We start from the raw sequence: 13,687 nt of genomic DNA on the forward strand, positions 1-13,687 counted from the left end.
TCTCTCCATTTAGTTTAATGTTAGCAACTGGTTTGCTGTATATGGCTTTTACTATGTTTAGGTATGGGCCTTGAATTCCTATTCTTTCCAGGACTTTTATCATGAAGGGGTGTTGAATTTTGTCAAATGCTTTCTCAGCATCTAATGAAATGATCATGTGGTTCTGTTCTTTCAGTTTGTTTATATGATGGATCACGTTGATGGTTTTCCGTATATTAAACCATCCCTGCATGCCTGGGATGAAGCCTACTTGATCATGGTGGATGATTGTTTTGATGTGCTCTTGAATTCGGTTTGCCAGAATTTTATTGAGTATTTTTGCGTCGATATTCATAAGGCAAATTGGTCTGAAGTTCTCTTTCTTTGTTGTGTCTTTGTGTGGTTTAGGTATAAGAGTAATTGTGGCTTCGTAGAAGGAATTCGGTAGGGCTCCATCTGTTTCAATTTTGTGGAATAGTTTGGATAATATTGGTATGAGGTCTTCTATGAAGGTTTGATAGAATTCTGCACTAAACCCGTCTGGACCTGGGCTCTTTTTGGTTGGGAGACCTTTAATGACTGCTTCTATTTCCTTAGGAGTTATGGGGTTGTTTAACTGGTTTATCTGTTCCTGATTTAACTTCGATACCTGGTATCTGTCTAGGAAATTGTCCATTTCCTGAAGATTTTCAAATTTTGTTGAATATAGGTTTTTATAGTAAGATCTGACGATTTTTTGAATTTCCTCCGAATCTGTAGTTATGTCTCCCTTTTCATTTCTGATTTTGTTAATTTGGACACACTCTCTGTGTCCTCTCGTTAGTCTGGCTAAGGGTTTATCTATCTTGTTGATTTTCTCAAAGAACCAACTTTTGGTTCTGTTGATTCTTTCTATGGTCCTTTTTGTTTCTACTTGGTTGATTTCAGCTCTGAGTTTGATTATTTCCTGCCTTCTACTCCTCCTGGGTGTATTTGCTTCTTTTTGTTCTAGAGCTTTTAGGTGTGCTGTCAAGCTGCTGACATATGCTCTTTCCTGTTTCTTTCTGCAGGCACTCAGCGCTATGAGTTTTCCTCTTAGTACAGCTTTCATTGTGTCCCATAAGTTTGAGTATGTTGTATCTTCATTTTCACTAAATTCTAAAAAGTCTTTAATTTCTTTCTTTATTTCTTCCTTGACCAGGTTATCATTGAGTAGAGCATTGTTCAATTTCCACGTATATGTGGGCATTCTTCCCTTATTGTTATTGAAGACCAGTTTTAGGCCGTGGTGGTCCGATAGCACGCATGGGATTATTTCTATCTTTCTGTACCTGTTGAGGCCCGTTTTTTGACCAATTATATGGTCAATTTTGGAGAAAGTACCATGAGGAGCTGAGAAGAAGGTATATCCTTTTGCTTTAGGATAGAATGTTCTATAAATATCCGTTAAGTCCATTTGGCTCATGACTTCTCTTAGTCTGTCTACATCACTGTTTAATTTCTGTTTCCATGATCTGTCCATTGATGAGAGTGGGGTGTTGAAATCTCCCACTATTATTGTGTGAGGTGCAATGTGTGTTTTGAGCTTTAGTAAGGTTTCTTTTACGTATGTAGGTGCCCTTGTATTTGGGGCATAGATATTTAGGATTGAGAGTTCATCTTAGTGGATTTTTCCTTTGATGAATATGAAGTGTCCTTCCTTATCTTTTTTGATGACTTTTAGTTGGAAATTGATTTTATTTGATATTAGAATGGCTACTCCAGCTTGCTTCTTCTGACCATTTGCTTGGAAAGTTGTTTTCCAGCCTTTCACTCTGAGGTAGTGTCTGTCTTTGTCTCTGAGGTGTGTTTCCTGTAGGCAGCAGAATGCAGGGTCCTCGTTGCGTATCCAGTTTGTTAATCTATGTCTTTTTATTGGGGAGTTGAGGCCATTGATATTGAGAGATATTAAGGAATAGTGATTATTGCTTCCCGTTATATTCATATTTGGATGTGAGGTTATGTTTGTGTGCTTTCACTCTCTTTGTTTTGTTGCCAAGACGATTAGTTTCTTGCTTCTTCTAGGGTATAGCTTGCCTCCTTATGTTGGGCTTTACCATTTATTATCCTTTGTAGTGCTGGATTTGTAGAAAGATATTGTGTAAATTTGGTTTTGTCATGGAATATCTTGGTTTCTCCATCAATGTTAATTGAGAGTTTTGCTGGATACAGTAACCTGGGCTGGCATTTGTGTTCTCTTAGGGTCTGTATAACATCAGTCCAGGATCTTCTGGCCTTCATAGTTTCTGGCGAGAAGTCTGGTGTGATTCTGATAGGTCTCCCTTTATATGTTACTTGACCTTTTTCCCTTACTGCTTTTAATATTCTTTCTTTATTTTGTGCGTTTGGTGTTTTGACAATTATGTGACGGGAGGTGTTTCTTTTCTGGTCCAATCTGTTTGGAGTTCTGTAGGCTTCTTGTATGTCTATGGGTATCTCTTTTTTTAGGTTAGGGAAGTTTTCTTCTATGATTTTGTTGAAGATATTTACTGGTCCTTTGAGCTGGGAGTCTTCACTCTCTTCTATACCTATTATCCTTAGGTTTGATCTTCTCATTGAGTCCTGGATTTCCTGTATGTTTTGGACCAGTAGCTTTTTCCGCTTTACATTATCTTTGACAGTTGAGTCAATGATTTCTATGGAATCTTCTGCTCCTGAGATTCTCTCTTCCATCTCTTGTATTCTGTTGGTGAAGCTTGTATCTACAGCTCCTTGTCTCTTCTTTTGGTTTTCTATATCCAGGGTTGTTTCCATGTGTTCTTTCTTGATTGCTTCTATTTCCATTTTTAATTCCTTCAACTGTTTGATTGTGTTTTCCTGGAATTCTTTCAGGGATTTTTGCGATTCCTCTCTGTAGGCTTTTACTTGTTTATTAATGTTTTCCTGTGCTTCCCTAAGTGTGTTCATGTCTTTCTTGAAGTCCTCCAGCATCATGATCAAATATGATTTTGAAACTAGATCTTGCTTTTCTGGTGTGTTTGGATATTCCATGTTTGTTTTGGTGGGAGAATTGGGCTCCGATGATGGCATGTAGTCTTGGTTTCTGTTGCTTGGGTTCCTGCGCTTGCCTCTCGCCATCAGATTATCTCTAGTGTTACTTTGTTCTGCTATTTCTGACAGTGGCTAGACTGTCCTATAAGCCTGTGTGTCAGGAGTGCTGTAGACCTGTTTTCCTCTCTTTCAGTCAGTTATGGGGACAGAGTGTTCTGCTTTCGGGCGTGTAGTTTTTCCTCTCTACAGGTCTTCAGCTGTTCCTGTGGGCCTGTGTCTTGAGTTCACCAGGCAGCTTTCTTGCAGCAGAAAATTTGGTCTTACCTGTGGTCCCGAGGCTCAGGTTCGCTTGTGGGGTGCTGCCCAGGGGCTCTCTGCAGCGGCAGCAACCAGGAAGACCTGTGCCGCCCCTTCCGGGAGCTTCAGTGCACCAGGGTTCCAGATGGTCTTTGGCTTTTTCCTCTGGCGTCCAAGATGTGTGTGCAGGGAGCAGTCTCTTCTGGTTTCCCAGGCTTGTCTGCCTCTCTGAAGGTTTAGCTCTCCCTCCCACGGGATTTGGGTGCAGAGAACTGTTTATCCGTTCTGTTTCCTTCAGGGTCCGGTGGTGTCTCTGGCAGGTGTCCTGCTGCTCCTGGGCCCTCCCCTACGGGAGCCCAGAGGCCTTATACAGTTTCCTCTTGGGCCAGGGATGTGGGCAGGGGTGAGCAGTGTTGGTGGTCTCTTCCGCTCTGCAGCCTCAGGAGTGCCCACCTGACCAGGCGGTTGGGTCTCTCTCTCACCGGGTCTGGGAGCAGAGCTCTTTATTTATTTTTATTAGTAGTATTTAGACATCTGTTTGCTTTCTAATGAGAGAGTGCAAGGGGGTGATTTGGGTAGACAACGAAGTGGGGAGGATATGGGAGGAGCTGGGGAGAAACCATAATTAGAATGTATTTTATGAAAAAAAATCCATTTTCAATTTAAAAAAGAGAGTGTATGTTTGCCTGATACAAAGCTCTATATTCAATCCCCAGCACCATATAAAATCTGGTGTGGTTGGTACATGCATATAATCCAATAATTTAGAGGGTAGGTGCAAAAGAATCAGAAGTTCAAGGTCATCCTTAGCCACATAGAAAGTTCAAGGCAAGCTAGCCTAGGCTACATGAGAGTTCAAGGCTAGCTAGCCTAGGCTACATGAGAGTTCAAGGCTAGCTAGCCTAGGCTACATGAGAGTTCAAGGCAAGCTAGCCTAGGCTACATGAGAGTTCAAAGCTAGCTAGCCTAGGCTACATGAGAGTTCAAGGCAAGCTAGCCTAGGCTACATGAGAGTTCAAGACTAGCTAGCCTAGGCTACATGAGAGTTCAAGGCTAGCTAGCCTAGGCTACATGAGAACCTGATTCAAAAACAATAAAGGAATGAAAGAAAGACCTCCCTGTTTCACATAGACAGAGGCTGTATTACAGCCTCTCCCCTTCCTCTACCACTAATGATGGAACCCAGGACTCTAAGATTGCTGCACTAGGCAAGCGCTGTACCACTGGGCAACATTTCCAGGCTCCACAATCTGCAGTCTAACAAGAACCTAGGTGTGCCCATTACATTTTTAGAAGTCCTGGTAAAGGAAAAGCCATCTTGGAGGTGCACAACCTCTACAAGCATGTGAAAGGCTCTGATAAAACCTGTGGTGATTAAGCTGTTGAACTGTCTTCATCCAGGGTACCAGGCCCATGTTACTTAGTCTGCTTTGCTTTAACAAATGACTGATGTGAGGCTTCCCATCAATGAATAATTGAGAAGAGTATACATCTTTCTATTCCCCCAGCCTCAGACATCTTGAAAGAAGAGTCTGATGATGACCAGAGTGATGTAGACGACACAGAAGTGTCTCCACCAACACCGAAATCATTCAGAAACAGAATCACTCAAGGTATGTTTCCCAGTGTGAAAATGACGGTGGTTGTCCAGGAGGGAAGGGGTACATTAGTGCTGCTGTTGTTTTATGAGTGATACCTAAGGCCAGTGACTATTCTATTTTATATCCCCCTGGGATGTGAGGGATATGGGTGCTGGGACATTGGCTGGGTAGGCCCTGATCTCTCCAACTTGAGGCAGAACTGCATTGTCTAATCAGTGACCCAGCAACTGGGGATTTCACATGGGAGAGAGCTCACGTCAGAAGTGATTCCTGGAATCTCATTGGTTCAGACTTTCATCCTTTCAATATGCATGGAGAAAACCTGTGTTGATCTTACCTTTAAATAAGGAAAGCAAGGCTGGGGAGTAGCTCATTAGTAGAGTGCTTTCCTGACATACTTAAACTTCAATCCCTACCTTCACAGATAGGAGCCAAGACTCTAGTGGTTCTGCCCACTCACATTTCAGACTCACAGTCCTGCAGGATTCTTGAGCTGTCTACCTAGTTTCTGGTCCTCATTGACACTACTACATCCAAGGGTGGGAGAGGACTCAGGGGACCTCAGCTACCAGGACAATCTTTCTGCCTCCCAAAGAAGGAAAGTCAAAGATGTCATTCACTTTCAAGTTCTTGCTCTATATTCATGGGACATTCCAAATCCCAGAATCCCCCGCTGCCGCACCTGAAAAGAAACCCAATAAGGAGCGAAGCTACCCAGCTTTAGAGAAAAGTTACCTGAGCACCCTGTAGCCCTTCCTGGATACTCAGACACAGCAGTAGATCTCAGAGAGCCCATTTTCAGAAACCAGCATTGTGAGGGATGTCTATAATCCCAGCACTTGAGATACTTAAGAGCCCCAGGCAGGGGAATGAGGGTGCCAAGCCAGTCTAGGACAGAGAGAGTTCAAGACAGCTGTGGCAACTTACTGAGAGCTGTCTTCAACAGACAGAGAGTGGAGGAAGAGAGGGATGAGATACTGTTTCAGAGAAAAAAAGACAGACAGAGAGAGAGAGAGAGGGAGAGAGAGAGAGAGAGAGAGAGAGAGAGAGAGAGAGAGAGAGAGAGAGAGATTGGTCTCAAAGAAAAGGAGGAGAGACATCTCAGAGAAAGAAAGGAAAAGAAGGGGAGGGAAAGGGAGGAGAGGGAAGGGAAAAGGAAAAGAATAGCTCTGAGTTTTTAAAGCAAGACCAGTTGTCCCTCATGCCTCAAGAAATGCTACTTCACTGTGATGGTATAGTATGTCTTCCATACTCCTGTGAGGTGAAGCAAAGGCTTCTGGAGTTGACCCTTGTGACTATTTGTCGTCATTGTTACCATCAGTTGGTCTCCTTGTTTGTAGAGCCTTTTGTACTTTCTTCTGTGATCCCCTTTGTATATCCACTTTTGGATGTATCCTTAGTCCAAAGGAGATTCCTGGGGCTCCAGAGTTGAAGGGATATACCCACGGTCACATAGCCCATGAGAGGCAGGAAGAATTCCAACCCACGTACAATGCTACCTCAATCCCACCATGCCCACAGCCCTTTCAATACGAATTGTGAACATCAGACTTTGAGAGGACTGTGTGTCAGTTCCTAGTACACTGAAAACATGACACAGCTCATGATGCTTTTCTCAAGCAGGTCTAGGCCCAACAAGGGAGAATCCCACTCTTCTAAGCAGCAAAAGATTAGTTGAGCCTTTATGGCCTGGGGTAGTCCTAGGAATATTGTGGCATGACTCTTATAGAGAACACACACACACACACACTGCCCCTTGAACCCCTTTCCTGCCTTAGGCTTTTGAGGTTGGGCTGTCCTCCTACTGTTTGAATGTCTGCCAGCCTAAAAGGACTAGAGAATGGCTGAGGGTCAGTTCCCATTCTTTCCACAGAGTTCCCACTCTTTAACTACAACAGTGGAATCATGATGACATGTCGCGATCTGATGGACAGTAACCGCAGCCCTCTGTCAGCTACCTCTGCCTTTGCCATAGCGACTGCAGGAGCCAATGAAAGCCCCGCAAACAAGGAGATATATCGAAGGATGTCTTTGGCCAACACAGGTGTGTGAACATCTCTGCTTATGAGTACTCCCCTTCTCCATGGTCCTGTGCCAGGGGTCATAGCCATAGGCATGGGACCCGCCCTTCCTCAGGTGTTTGATGTGCATTGCAGAGGCCATGGTGAGTCCCTGTACATCGCCTCTGGAGGGCTCCCTGCTCCAGAAAGCTGCCCTCACTCACTGAGCATGGAATGAAGCCTTTGCTTTTCTGTTACCCTGTTGACCATTCCTTTTAGGGAGGCCAAGATGGGGTCCTTCTTTCTGCACCAGCTAGGCTCTGCATACCCAGACCTATAGCCAGAGCAACTGTATGTTTAGGGTGCACCCTTCCTTTCCACTTCCCATCATCAATGGGATAAACTCTGAGCTATGTTGCTCATCACCCTCTTAAAGGGCAGCCACACACAAGCACATGCACATTCACATGCACACACGCACCCCTAGATTTACCCTCCCCTCCATCCACTTTGAACTGCTGCTACCCACTCTTCCTGCAGGCCCTACCAGTGCTGTCTTGCCATCCTAGAGTCCCGTTCTCCCTACTAAGTCCCCTTTCATCCTTGGCCAACTTCTACTCCCTGCAAAGAACATCAACCAAAAGAGCTCTCAGCACCCTTCCTTCCATTGCTCAGTTCCCCAGCAATGGTTCCACTCCAAAGGCTAGAAGAGGGTTCCTGGAGAGCTCTGGTCTTGGGCACCCTGTATAGTCTTGTTTGTGGAGGCTTCCTGAACATTCTAGATGGAGCAGGTGTGTCAGAGGTTTGGTGTTGAGGAACTGGAATACTGAGGCTTTGTGGCCTCTCATTTGAGTCTGAACACAGTTAAGTATTTCCCTCCAAGGCCCTCAGATGAGTCCGTTAAGTAACCTCAACTTCCTGTCCTCTTCTCTCTGTGTCACTGTCAGGGTATTCCTCTGACCAGAGAAATATCGACAAAGAGTTCGTGATCCGCAGAGCGGCCACCAACCGTGTACTGAATGTGTTGCGCCACTGGGTCACCAAGCACTCCCAGGTGAGTGGGACTGTGCTCCAGGAACAATTACCTCCCAGTAGCAGACAGTGATAGCACACAGTCAGTCAACCAGAGAAAAAGAACCCCATTTTCCCAGGAGGGCCTGCTCAAATTCCCTAGAGAAATGAAGCAAAGACAGTCAAGAAGACAAGGGGCCTGTTTGGCCACTTGTCTACAGCTAGATTATGGGTAGGCTTGGGTCTCCTTGACTTAGGGGTACAACTGAGAGACAATCTTGGTCTTGTTCCAGTACCTTATGACTAGGACATTTGAAGCCCCACTTGTAGCCTTCCAGGAAATAGTGACAAAATAAGAAAAGCAGAGCGGCCACCACGGGCAGAAAGAGAAACTCTGTCCTGCAGCCTAGCTCTAAAATACTGCAGGGAAGTTTGTGATTACAGCCAGAGTTTCATGGTCATTTTCCCACAGGACTTTGAAACTGACGACCTCCTCAAATACAAGGTGATCTGCTTTCTGGAAGAGGTCATGCATGACCCAGACCTTCTACCACAAGAGCGAAAGGCAGCAGCCAACATCATGAGGTAGGAGGATAACCTGCTGGGACAGGGCCCTGCCCCGTACCTCCACAGTAGCCTGACTGGGCAGGAAATAAGGTAGATATACGCCCCAAAAAATCTGGGAGGGATGTACCACACTCTGCAGCCAAGCTTAAAGTGAGTGCTGTATGGACTTCCTGCTCTCTCTTCTGCCCACCCCTCACCAGACCTGGACATAGCTAGGGACATAGCTTGATTGGTATCATTCTTGCTCTACCACCACGTAAACTGAGTATGGTGATGCATGTCTGCAATCCCATCTCTTGAGCTGTAATCCCAGCACTTAGGAGACAGAATGATGAGAAGTTTAGAATCATCCTTGGCCCCATGGTAAAGCCATCCTCAACCACATGAGACCCTGTTGGGGCTGGGTGTGGGGACTGTATCACTTCTCCAAGTATGTCGATGGCTGCTAACACCTGTCCAGAGTATGTGATAAGTACTACCTACATACAACTACTTAAATCTCAGTGCACTAAAATTGAATACAATAAAATTGTATCTCTCCCAGAGCTTCAGTTTGCTAGAGGCCCCTATCTTAGCATAGGCCATTCTTCTCCTCACCATAGAGGTTCTATTGGATAATATTCATAGTCATTCCAGGAATGTCTATTGGTTTAAACTCAGTTAAGTTGTTTATGCCTCAGACCTGTGTTGTATCTGATTCCCAACCTGCATCTTCTAGCAGAGGTCAGGGGTTAGGGGTCAGGTAGTCCCATAGCCAAGCTACCTCAGCCAGCGTGACTCACAATTGGCTCGAGTAAGGCCCTTAGCCAAAACTCACTTTCTCTTCTGTAAAATGGGTGAACAGTGCTGGCTTTAAGGGTGTAGTAAGGCTCAGGTAAGATGGTTCACTTAGCTTCTTCAGGTTCTCAGAAGGTAAATGGTGGAGGTGCACCAGCACCCTACATCCTGCTCTTATTCTTTCCACTCAGGCTGGCTTCCCCAGCCCAACCTGGGGAGGATTCTTCTCCTTACCACCAGGTAGCCACCTCTGTATTCCCCATCATTGCATCTGCCCCAGACTTCCTTCCAAATCCAGCTTAGGTACTTCCTGCAACCCAAGTGTCTCCAGCCCCTTTTCTATCCTTGCACTGGCCTCATCACTCCTCCATGTTCACAGTCCTAAGATATCCTTGGCCCTTCCTCATCTACAGCTCTCTCTCTCTCTCTCTCTCTCTCTCTCTCTCTCTCTCTCTCTCTCTCTCTGTGTGTGTGTGTGTGTGTGTGTGTGTGTGTGTAGAGAGAGAGAGAGAGAGAGAGAGAGAGAAGGAAGGAAGGAAGGAAGGAAGGAAGGAAGGAAGGAAGGAAGAAGGAAGGAAGCCAGGCCTGAAGAGTATTCCATTGAGGGATATCCCCTGTCCACTTTGGTCCTCCAAGTCTGACACTACTTCACCATGTGTATCCCATCATTCCATGTGCACACAGAAGTGGTTGCCACAGGCTCAGCCTGACCTCAGAGTTCCCTGCTTATGCCTCTCTGGGTCCTGGCACATACATACACAACAGAGTGTAGGAAGCTCTGAGGCTAAGGGAGCACCTTTTTCCCAAACAGAAGGATAAGAAATAAGTCGGTAAAGCAGAGAGACACCGGGGGAACAAAGAGATAAAGTGCTTCTGGCTAAAGGCAGTAAGCAAGGATGGGGCGTGGCGGGGGATGTAGAAGACAGGCCAGGTAGGAAGGCCTATCAGAGAGGTACACTGGGACTCACAAGATTTCCTCTCCCTAGGACTCTGACCCAGGAAGAAATAACTGAAAACCATAGCATGCTGGATGAGCTCTTACTAATGGTAAGTCGGATGACCATCTCATTTGATCACCTAGGCAACATCTTCCTCACCTTCATTACTTCATGACCCCCTGACCTAGCACAATCATCACTAGCATCCATTTCCTATGGCTTTGTGACTAAGTAGCACAAACTAAGCAAGATATTCCTCCTCCTCCTCCCTGCCCTGGATCCTGGAAGTCTGAAGCAAAGATGTATGCAGGCCTGTGCTCTCCCAAGAGCTCTACAGGAGGTCCCTTGCTTGCCTCTGCCAGCTGCTGATAATCCTGTGTACCCTCAGCTCCTGGCTGAATCAATACAATGCATGTCTCCATGGTCCGTTGTAGCAGTTTCTAATTAAATATTCAAATAGGTCCTGGCAGCAGTGACACATTCCTCACTACCTGCCCTAATGTTCTAGGTTCCTGAGTGAAAGATACATACACGCAGTCTTTATATTTATATTTTTATATGCCTTAAACAGCTGAAATGATTGGGCCACTTCCTAGCCCCCACATGGCTAATCTACCTCCTTCCAGTATTCCCAGGTCATTACTTACTAAACTCTATATTCCACCTTTGGTACACTGAATCCAGTCAGGCAGCCCTCTGAGGACTGCTCTCTCATGGCTCCTACACGGCAGCTATGCTCTCTGCCCTGCACTTTCTCAAGTATGGCATCTCCCCTCTCCTCCAGCTCTTCCTAGCATGGTGGATCTCCTTCTCTTTCCTCCTTCCTTTCCTTCCCTAGCTTGGGAATCCTAAAAGTCCTGCCTCAGTCTGCCCTGCCCAGACACTGGCTGCTGGCAACTTTATTTACCAATCAAAACCAACTTGGAACTGGGTTCCTCAGCATCTTACATGCAGATATGAGGGTTCTTGTGCAATTTTGGGGACCCAAATTAACATGATATAAGCATTAGACCAAACCCACTACATTTCCCCCTTTTGTCCAGTTAAAAAGGCTCTTTTCTCTCAAATATAAATTGAACACAATTATAACAATTATGTAAATTGTATGATATGCAACTTATAACATCCAGTCCATCATATTTGACAATTTAGATAAATTATCCTATCATTGGAACTTAACTTGAAGAGTTTACATTTCTATACTTGAATTATGTTTTGATTTTCAACTTGTATCATCATCTGAAAAACCAACCTTTTACTTCTAGATCATCTGCCTTAATGCTAAACAACTTAAGTGATTATGAGATTATAACTAGTCTTCAACCCCATCAGAGATCTGAGGATGAATTAAATATTCCTTAAATATATTTGAAGCACAAAAACATAGCTTCCAAAACTTAAACAATTTGTAGAGACAGCTGACTACATGGACAGTCTCCTATATTCCTCATAACATTGGAGCATCTGTCTTCAGCCTTCTGGTCCAGAACCATGACAGATCTTAAGTGAAGCAGGAACTATGAAGGATAGCTTACCCTGTCTTGGCAGAGTTAAGCTGTAAACTCTCTCACATCGTGTGTCCTTTTCTAGACAGTGATTTTTGTTTGCAGATAAATTGGGGCAATTCTTGCCCAGTGGCTACCTTGCCACAATTGGAGCAACTCTACACGGAAGTTATAATGTTTGATATCTTCTTTAAAGTGTGAAGGGGGTATTGTCAGGAGCACACATGTCTCCTAGTCAAAAGATCTATTAACAATACATTTTTTTAATGCCATATTCTGTGAATCTCTGATTCTTTTGAAGACTATGTATAGTATATCTGAACTGTTAACCCTTGACTACCTTTAGTTATTTACTATTTGAATACTATTGATAACATATTATAATTAAATTAGAATTTAATATTGCCAAGAGTTTACTATCTGACCTTAACTTGCATTACTTAATCATCCTAAACAGTTTGTAATGCCAGCTATTAGAAGGACTGAGTCTAAGCCTTGTATTCTTTTTTTTTTTTTTTTTGGTTCTTTTTTTCGGAGCTGGGGACCGAACCCAGGGCCTTGCGCTTCCTAGGTAAGCGCTCTACCACTGTGCTAAATCCCCAGCCCCCAAGCCTTGTATTCTTAAAGGAGTTGCATAGGCACAAGACCTCTCTAAGAGTAAGAAAATTAGTTTTAAATTTTGTATAATATAAAAAATATATACCAATGTCAACCTTAAACCTGTATTAATATATAAATTCTGTACCAATGTAAGAATATAACTTCAATTCTATATCAAAATGTAAAGATTTCTACCAATGTAAGTTTATGGCTATAAAATGCTTTATATAAGAATTAATTTAGTAATCTATCCCATATATCTAATTTCTTATAATATTACTTTATCCCCTTTCTCTTTTCAACACTCTTACTTTTACTTAAGAAAGAAAGGACAGAGAAGAGGAAAGGAAAGACAGAAATCCCCAAGTCCAAGTTCTCTATGTAGTTTCCTCCCTATCCAAAATTATGACCCTTTCCAAATTATTCCTTAAAATGACAACCTATCTATAATTTATAAAATAACAATAACCAGACAACCAAATCTAAGGAATCAGGATGACAACTCTCCATAGCTTCTTCCTGCTGAATTGAGGTGATGAATTTTTTAAGGGATAGAAGAGTTAGGAAAATTAGAAAAATTTAGACTTAAGAAAGAGCTAGCTTTAGCATTTGTTATGCAGTCTCTGTATGCTTAGAAAGTTCAGGGTCTGAAGTTCTGACTGGAACTTTCTGAAAAGCTGGATAAACCAAGGTCATCAGGAATCAGCAGCTATTCCTAAAGCTGTTATGTGAGCAAGTTTCTGGAAACAGCTTCAGAAAGCAAGGAGCTGGAACAGCAGGTCATTTCAGCATCCCTGAGGATGAATCTTGTCAGAACTGCATCTTGCATATTCGTTCTGCAATATATGAGTCTTATAACCAAATTTTTAGTACTATAAGAATATTTGTATGAATTGTTCAAAGTGCACAGATCAGTTAGGGATAAATTTTTGCTCCTTGTTTGAGCAGGTGAAAGACAACCATCTTCTTTATGAGTTAATTTGATCAATAACCAATTGGAATAATTCTCCATTCATGCCATGTGAATGACAGCATGATGAATCTTAAGGATTCTGTAACCAACAAGATTTATTGGCTGATTTTAGCTGAAGATTTGGCCAGAAATATTTTTGTGTCTAAGCCAGTTACAGGCCTGTTCCCATATGGAGGGATCAGCATATCATGTTACGTGTCCTGTTTGTTCTGCTTGAATTTTTCTTTTCTGTCTGTAGTCAAGATCTTCAGGGGGTCATCCCCTATCGTATCTGATCCTTATAACTTTGGAAGAAGTTCAAAGCCTTTTCTTCTTTCCTGTTAACGCAAACACAGAGCCTCTCTCCTAAAACAACATGACCTTGGTCCAGCAACCCAAAATCATCAAAAGTATAGGTTGATTCAAATTAGCAGCCTCCTTTTTATTTAGG

General features: G+C 43.5%; 1 protein-coding gene across 1 annotated transcript in view; it reads left to right on the top strand.

Annotated features, from left to right (window-relative positions):
- Nucleotides 1-13,687, top strand: part of Rasgrf1 (RAS protein-specific guanine nucleotide-releasing factor 1) — a 129,624-nt gene that overhangs the window by 89,764 nt on the left and 26,173 nt on the right. Inside the window, exons 16-20 of the mRNA NM_001170531.1 lie at nucleotides 4,794-4,898; nucleotides 6,760-6,930; nucleotides 7,834-7,940; nucleotides 8,370-8,482; nucleotides 10,228-10,288. Of these exons, the coding sequence (NP_001164002.1) occupies nucleotides 4,794-4,898; nucleotides 6,760-6,930; nucleotides 7,834-7,940; nucleotides 8,370-8,482; nucleotides 10,228-10,288 (557 nt within the window). The remainder of the gene's footprint in view (nucleotides 1-4,793; nucleotides 4,899-6,759; nucleotides 6,931-7,833; nucleotides 7,941-8,369; nucleotides 8,483-10,227; nucleotides 10,289-13,687) is intronic.

The sequence above is a fragment of the Rattus norvegicus genome, chromosome 8 (genome assembly GCF_021556685.1).
Source record: "Rattus norvegicus strain SHRSP/BbbUtx chromosome 8, alternate assembly SHRSP_T2T, whole genome shotgun sequence".
Taxonomy (NCBI): Eukaryota; Metazoa; Chordata; class Mammalia; order Rodentia; family Muridae; genus Rattus; species Rattus norvegicus.